We start from the raw sequence: 8600 nt of genomic DNA on the forward strand, positions 1-8600 counted from the left end.
AGTGAGATACGCGGGCAAAAAGTTGCACCTCAGCTTTCCATTTCTTGAATACGTTTACACGAAGAAAAATTTCAAAAAAAAAAAAACAAATTAAAATGTTTATAGTTGATAAAACGAATTTAGTACGGTACAAACCTGGTAGGATCGGCTGTGATTTATATTCGAACGCTTTTTAAAAAAGACTGAGGCTAATTTTGAAAATTTCGTTGGGTACGAATGACGCATGAACTCACAAAAATTGGCCTTCTCATTTTTCATAATTTTAGTGCAGCACGGAGTAAGCTTTAATGAATCCCATCACAATTTAAAACAAATTTAATTACGTACAAAAGAGTTCGAGCTACTTACAAAAATACTATCGACGGGTTCCTTATATAGCACTGCCACATACACATCAAATGTGGTTTTATTATCTTTGGTAAACAATTCACAGCTTTTGAAGTAACTGAACTCTGGGGATATGTAAAAAAAAATCACTTGCTTTTATAGTATAATTTTATTGTTAATCAGATCGTGTGACAAAGATTTTAAGTTCTGCACGCCAAATTTTGGAAACCGAGAGTTTGACGTTGATCATATATTCCCCGTTTGGTAAGGGCAGATCTATCATGGAGCCCCGCTCGTAAATGAATCGATTGATTATAATGTCGTGCTGTAATCAGAATGATAATGATTGGCAGGACTCAGTTGAATTAACTGGAACTCACGTCATAGGGACACGTATGATTGAAGTTAGAGACAGCCACGAAAGTCTTGTGAAAGGCGTGAAAGAATATGTAGGCCTTGGGATTACGCATGTAGTAGCAAAAATCGATGCTCTGGTTGATCAGGTAGGAGCGATAGCCGTTCGACTTCTTGAACAGTTCCAGATTGATGTAGATGTTGTCCACAGGCCGCTTATGCAGCACCGTGTACATACTGAAGGCAGCCATGCCCCTGCGTCTTATTGTCAGCTCGCACTGCTTGAACGTGCAGTAGGCGGTGTCGTAGCAGCGACAGATCACATTGTTCAACTTGAAGTGACTACACCGTACGGCCGTACAAGCGATGAGTACCCCAATCAACAATTTCCACATATTGTGTTCGGCCAAAGAGCCAAAGCTAAACTAACTGATTGAAAATGTTGCCTTGTTTACGTTGACCCCAAGCGTGACGGTATTAAAAAGACATTTACACAAATGTTCAGTTTCATTTATAAAGAATTAATGTGGTGCAGAGATTTAATTTGATATATACTCTATATATGTATATACATGTATGTATATATGGCTACTTATCGACATAATTAATTATAATATATTGTATATGTACTATAGTATGATTCATTACTCTAATGGCTAATAAAACGACTGAAGTAAGTATTTCCTCTAAGTATTTCTTCTATGTATTGACTATAAGTATTGCCTTCCAAGTGTTTCCTCCAAGTATTTATTGCTTAGCTGAACGATCACGCACTTCACCTTACTTCACTTTACTGCACTGCACGACTGACCTCCACCAGGCCTGGACAACTGAAGAGATGCTGCGGCTGCTGCCCTTTATATAGGGCAACTTTCACCCATACACTAGTCGCGCTCAATGTTGTCGACTATAAGTGACCAATGGGAGCACCCTCTGCTGGCAGCACTGTTCATGTGACGTTTTTTCAACGAACTTCGTGCAGGGAGAGACACGGTAAACGTCGATTCTTCAACGTCTTCGTATGCGATCGGACAGGTACCTCTCTGTGCTTGACCCGATCGTTTAGTTGAGTTAAACGAAGAGAATGGTTATTTGTCTATGTATGCATACGAGAGCTGCAGTCGTCAAATACACCAATAGCGAGCTTGATCTGACTATGCATGTGTGTGTGCATGTGAATTCGTTTGCATTGACTCAGTCTCATCAAGATTAATCGTATCTCTCTCTCGAACACTGCTGCCAGCAGAGAGTGTTCCCATTCGTCATTTATCGTGTACAAATACATATACATAAACAATTTTCTTTCTCAGCTCTAAGCTCTCACCATTTAAAAAATATAATAAGGCCTTGATTATCTTTGTTTAAAAACAATAAATAATAAGCCCATTTATACCAGCAATTAATAATATTAAGCATATGCAGTGCAAATATAAATAAATATTCATGGGCTGCTCGTATAATAATAATGTTTATTTTCTGATATTGATCACATACTCATATCGACTATCAAAATCTTGACATAATTAATCCAATTTGGCTTTATGTAAAGTGTCAACTGCATTTTCTTGGCTCACTTGCGGCCTACGTCCCTTTTGCTCTTTGTTTGCGCGCCGTACGTAAAGTTTAGCAATAAACAAATAATATGAGTCAAGTTTACATTTTGACTTGAAGCTAAAGTCAATTTTGTTGACCGCAAGCAAAGTTTTGAAGTGCTGCAAAATATGCGGGTGTGTGTGTGCGTGTGTGGCAGACAGCTATTTGCCACATGTGGCGCAAACAACAACTGATGCATTGCAGCTCGATTAGTTTTATTGTCATCCTGCGGCAATTGTTTCGTTGCCTTATATCACTTAGTGGCAACTGGCAAGTGGCATGCGGCATGTGGCATGTGGCAAGTAGCACGTGGCAGCCTTTGCACTTGCCGCTGCCGAGCGCTTGCAACGAGCCAAAACTTTTAATTAGACAAATTATAAGTTTGGCCGCTCGCGCTCGTTAAAGCCCGTCAGCTCAGGCAACGCCGCGCCAAAAAACTTAAATATTCATAATGCACATAAAACTCAGGATATTCATGATTTTCAGAAGCTCAATGTTTACCTGTGGCAAAAACTTTTGCCATTTGGGACAGCCGGCTGTCAGTTTTTGGCCATAATTATTAATCCTGATGGGTCGGTCGTAAGTGCCATCAGCGTTGATTGGCTCTTAACTGATTCTCTTGGCCTTTGGCTGGCGTCTTGTTAATTGAGGCAATTCAAAGTGGCCAAAGGTGCAAGGCAGAGTCGAGAGCTCCTCCTCTTCTTCTACATGTTGCCCATGTGGCAGCAAAAAGTTGTCGTTGTTGTTGTCGTTGTCGTCAGTTGTCGTCTATTTTCTTTCACTTTTAGTTTTCACATTGGGTCGCATGTGTGCAACGTGTCGTATGCGTGATGTGCCATAAATTATGCTACCAAATCGGAGTAGGCCCTCAGTTTTCCTAGCCAGCCTACCTCGGGGCTGACATGCTGAAATAAATAACGGGCGCTGGCAACTGCCTGGCGACAGCTTTGGCGCCGCTTCAACCGGAAACGGAAATACAATTTTAGTAATTTTCGTGAGTGACCAAAGGCAGCTAGAGGAAACTGCCAAAAATAACCCAAGGCGGACAGCGGCAGCAACTTAAGAGTTGCTCAGCGTTGCGTGTTGCTCTTCAAGCTGACGTTTTGTATTTGTTTTTATTGGCGTGAAAAATGTAATAAAGGAATTTCAGCCTTCATTGTCATGTGTGTGTGTGTGTGGGTGTTTCTCTTTGGCACTGACCTAAGCGCTGCGTCCTTGCCACGACCCAACTTGATGAAGTTATGTACGTGTTCGTTTATGTGCTCTATTTGATGGTAGTTGATGCTTTGGGCTCGATCCTGGTTATAGTGCTTTTTAACTGTCTCCACAAAGGGCCAACAAAAATGTTGCCCATTTGCTGGGCCAGATTTAAATACGGCTGTCCTGCAGGGGGAGTTCTTTCAGCAAAGCGTCTTTAATGGATATTTACTAGGCGGCAGCGCATCTGCAAGTCTGCCAGCTGAACCACTTTGGCTCCACTGTCTTCTGTTGTCCCTGGCCTTTTGTCAAGTTGTGCGCGTGTGAAAATGTGCCTAAGGTCATGGCCATCCAACTGTGTGCGAGTGCGTGTGTGTGTGGTTGTGTGTGTATGTGTGTGTGGCAAGGCCTACAAGCAATTTCGTTTATTGAAAGGCGTTCAGCATGTGGCAAGTGGCATGCAGTGGTCTGCTTGCCTCGCATTATGTCTAACCATTGCCATTTTTATTTTGGCTGCGCTATTCCTCCGTCCGTTCGTCTGTCCCCCGTCCACATAAACCGGATACTGTGCCATATTGCTTTTGGCATGGCATACGGCAAGCGCCTTGGGACTGCTTTTTATATACCCTACATGAAACCTAAGTGCCTAAAAGGGTACAAACAATATATGTAGGTCAATTGCTGTTGACTGTAAGAGGATATCAGCTTTATAGCTGGAGCAAGCTATAAATGACTGAATTGTCTCTTTGGTTTGGTAAAACTTTAAAAATATACAGACTTATGCACTTGAAGCTGCCTCATCTAAACAACTGTCTAGGGTATCTGCTAGTCTCGCATGCTCGGCAATTGCAATCAAAACTTAATTTTTTTTTATTATTTTCAGCTTTTTTTCTAGTTTGTTTTGCTTGTCAAAAGTCACTAAACAATTTTCGCGCTCGATTTTTGGCATCGAGCAAATGCTTTCAAGCGCTTTACATATTCAGTTTTGTTTCAGGGGCGGTTGGAGCGGCGGGGGACGTGTCATGCGGTAGCAGTGCACTCAGACATAAAATCGAATTCATTGCAGTTGAGTGAATAGTGGCAGGGGGGTGGGGGCATCAGGCGGAGGGGGGGTAGGTTGCAGCCGGAATAACTGCAATTTTTGACTTGGTAAATATATTTGTATTTTTTGGGATTCTTTTTTATCCCCATCGATGATTGCTGTTTGTTTGTTGGTTGCAGCTGTTGTTGTTGTTGTTGTTTGCTTGTGCCTGATGTTGATTGGATTAGACTGTTGCAGAGCAGCGCATAAATATTTATAAGTGTAAGCATGTCCGGGCCAGCCTAAGCTCAGCTTCATTGAGGCCCTCTGATTGCTGGTCAAATAAATAAAGTTAGGTTGTTGTTGCTGTTGTTGTTGTTTTTTTTTTGTGTAATGTTGCCTCCTGCAGCCTGTTGGCTATATTAATTTGTTTGCTAGTGGTGCTGCCACTCCAAAGTTCTATTGTTATGCTCTGTAGCACTTGAATATGCCAGCCAGCCTGCTGTTCCATCCGCCTCGCACTCGTTCACGTGTTCCATGCCGTGTCCTTTGGCCTTTGCTCCTCATTTGTGTGCGTGTGTGTGTGTGTGTTTAGGGGCGAACAGCCCGCTGCTGCTGCTGCTGCTGCGTAAACAATTATTCGGTTGTCAGGTCCAACTAGCTAACTACAACGACTGCCGGACAGCGGGCATATTGTGCCTCTGACACAGGCAGAGACTGAAAAACATCTCTTATTCCATTATTATTCCATGAGTGGGTTGGGGTTGGGGCCAACATTTATCGAAACTTAACTGAGCTATAAAATTACCCGGAGAGATAAATGCAGGAGCCTAGCCCCCACATATATAGAGGGTAACTCATAGTCAGTCGTGCTGCGTTTACATATCAACTAGCACTTAGAGAGAGAGAGAGAGAGAGAGAGAGTGTCTGTGTGTGTGTAAGTGCCTAGAGCAGCATGTTAATTGAGTTAGTTTTTCTCGCTTTGCTTTAATGTCTACGTGTTGTTGATTAGCCATGCCGAAACATATGCCAGAAATATTTCTATTTGCACAATGAAATGTAATAAACATAAAAACAAATTAAACATAACTATATTTAATATGAAACACGAAATTAATAAGCAGATGCTCTAGGGCAGAGGCTACTACACACATGCATACATAGAGAGGAAGTGAGTGGGAAAAGGAGGGAGCGAGAGAGGGAGCTAATGTGGCACTTGAGACGGGCAAATGTTGCCAATTTATATACATATACATATACGTGCACATATACTTGACAGAGATGTGTTTTTATACATATACATACATATACACATATATATATATATGTATATATATGACAAGCATTTGATGTACTTGACACAGGCAAACAAACATGACAGACACTAGAAATGTATTGAAGCATGGGCAGTGGCACTGACAGTGGCTGGGGCATTGGTGTATGGGCTGTATTAGGGAGGGCTTACTGTACAACTCCAGTTGGCGTTTGGTTGACAGTTGTGGGGGCGTGGCAAATGGCAAATGCTGAAGCTGTTTGTGTTGCAGCAGTCAAAATAAAATAAAAGCACATTAGAAATTGATGTGACTTGACGTACGACAGAATTGAATTGTTTTTCCGTTACTCCGATGGGGCGTACACATAAATATTTTAGCCGAGAGCTGCCTCAAGTAAGTGGGCCATTAGAACCGCCAACAGAGCAGTTCGAGTCTCTCTACAGGATTTCCATTTAAAATTCAATGATAAATTTGTATGTTGGATAACAATTGAAATGTTTGTCCAATATGGTTTATTTAATTGTTATCGAATTGAGTGTAAATAGTTTATCGTTTATTGATATGCATTTAAGATTAATTTCGGTTATTTTGATAGCTTAGCCTTAAAGAGTAAGATTGAGTAGCTTTGACTAGTTAAATATTAATATGAGCTTCGATTTATATACTGATCAATAAATATCGACTTTGTTGGTAATATTTTTTATCGATTTATTGAAATGCGTGACTGTAAATAAAGAATTCTTATGGGTTTATTTCATAGCCGATGGTTTTGATGTTAGATTACTATTCTATTCTTATTGATATATCGATTAAAGTTTAAATTCAACCCAATCCTCCTTTTGCAGGATTCCTTAAAGACATTCATCTAGGACGTCTTAATAAACTTTCTCTTTGATAAATCTCCAAGCTGAATTGCAATTATATCAATCGAGACAAAGAGTCAACAGTTGCTATTAACTGGCTGTTAATTAAGCCAAGAGTTATTAACATTATGCCATCCTCCTCTATTATAGAGGCTGAAATTTCATTGGAATTTGCCGAAGTCGAGGCAATTCAAATTGTGCAGAATGCGTAACGCATTAAAATTCCCATTAGGCGACACATTCAAGTGCAAAATGGCCGTCGTTAAAACTAATTAAACGAATTTAATTGCATTTAAAGAGGCACGTGCAAATTGCAAGCGATTTTAATTGCCTCACACACGCGAAGGACCTCTAATTAGTGCCGAGAGTTAAACAAATACCAAACACAGATGAAACAAAAAATGTACACTGAGAGAGAGATGAAGATTGAGTGAGAGAGAGAGAGGGAGAGAGAAATGGAAAGGAAGCGTACAGAAGTCACGCGGCGAGTCAATAAAAAGTCGAAATGGCCATAAGAAATGCCCGCCAAAGGAACTGAAAACTGGCAACTGGCTACAGCGAAGTGGAAGTTGGCAACAGCAGCAGCACAGGACACATTCCGACTTAATGTGCGTTAAATGGCAAAGCCAAGGACATGGCCAGAACGAGAGCGTAGCCAACATTGTGAAATGGCTTTAAAAACGGAAATATGTAAACCAAAAGTTTTTGGTCAGCAAAGCAGGAGAGGGAACAGCAGTCAGGGAGGAGGGAGAGAGCGGGGAGAGAGGGACGGACAGGGAGTAAGAGCTGCGAGCACGAGCCATTGTTGTGAAATTAAATTCCAACTAGCAGACGCAGCACCAGGTAAGGTCGAAATGGGACGAAACAGCTTTTGTTATTTTTACACTTCATTGCCGTGGAATTTACTTTGTTGCCTCGGCTTTGTTTTCGACTTGGGATGCCGCAAGCGCAGTCCAAGCGTAAAGATAAAACTTGTGTCTCCTCCTTTTACAGTCACTTCCTACACGGCTGGGTCTTCTGTTTCCACTTCTGCTCCTGCGTCGGCTTCTTCTTCTTCGTCGTCTACTTCTTCTGTTTCTGCCACAACTTTGGCTATTTGTTTGCTGTGTGTGGGCGGGTGGGTGTGGTTGGGCGAGGGTGTGCGTGTCCTTGCGGGTCTGTCATTGTGTGTGCGTATTATTGTCATAATATTGTCCAACCAATGAAAACTTTTTGCACTGAACTGAAAGAAAGAAATGCGTTAAACTTTTAATAATACCCTAGTGGTGGGAACTTTTCCATGGATATATCTAGGGTGTGTTGGAATAGAAAGCTATTCGAGTGTGTCTATAGAAATATATAATAGATCAGCTAGTCTATATGTTAAGAAGTTATGAGTATGAAAGTTTTTTTTTGTGCATATTTCAACTATATTTTAATAAAAGAAAATGATTTATATAAGCATATATGGGACTTATATGATGGTCTACATATAATTGAGTTAAATATGAGCTAAATATGATATGCTTATATAAAATGATTATATCAATCAAAATTCAAATAGAGTTTTTTATTGATACTTATTTATACCTTATATATATTTGAGCTATCATTTCAATCCTTCAACTCCAGAGTATCCTGTTTTCTATCAATCATACTTAACTAGTCGCTGGTGTTTTATTTTGATGTCACCCAAAGGCCAAATTTTAATAATTTTTTACTGTCGAAACTAAACGACTCGCCCATCGATGGCAGGGGCGTGACAACGACTCGATAAGGTCGTCGAAGTTTGTTGACTTTGTTTCGACAGCAAATGCCAAAGCTCAAGCTCAGGTAGCAGCACTGCCAGGCGTCGAGGGCGCTCGCTACGTTTTCTCAACTTCCCTTCGCTTTTATTTTATTTCTTTTTATTTTTATTGAATTTGCACCTTGACAAACATTTTAGCAGCTGCCTGAGAACGTTGACGACGCCGATGATGAGGATGCGTCGTT

The 8600-nt window shown here is 40.8% G+C and overlaps 1 protein-coding gene across 1 annotated transcript; it reads right to left on the reverse strand.

Moving 5' to 3' along the window:
- Window positions 1–28: 28 nt before the first annotated feature.
- On the reverse strand, window positions 29–1581 carry LOC108612313 (uncharacterized). Its single transcript, XM_018005192.2, has 2 exons — window positions 708–1581; window positions 29–652 (listed from the first exon to the last, which is right to left on the reverse strand). Exons 1-2 carry the CDS (start codon window positions 1074–1076, stop codon window positions 503–505), a joined length of 519 nt encoding a protein of 172 aa, XP_017860681.1. The 5' UTR covers window positions 1077–1581; the 3' UTR covers window positions 29–502.
- Window positions 1582–8600: the final 7019 nt, after the last annotated feature.

Source organism: Drosophila arizonae, chromosome 4 (assembly GCF_054131065.1).
Source record: "Drosophila arizonae isolate 15081-1271.41 chromosome 4, UAZ_ARI_1.0, whole genome shotgun sequence".
NCBI lineage: Eukaryota > Metazoa > Arthropoda > Insecta > Diptera > Drosophilidae > Drosophila > Drosophila arizonae.

Bases quoted from the DNA above. Each gene is read 5' to 3' on its own strand.
- LOC108612313 (XM_018005192.2), bottom strand. From the start codon at position 1,076: ATGTGGAAATTGTTGATTGGGGTACTCATCGCTTGTACGGCCGTACGG. The intron at 653-707 runs GTGAGTTCCAGT...TTCTGATTACAG, and splicing joins ATCATACGTGTCCCTATGAC to CACGACATTATAATCAATCG.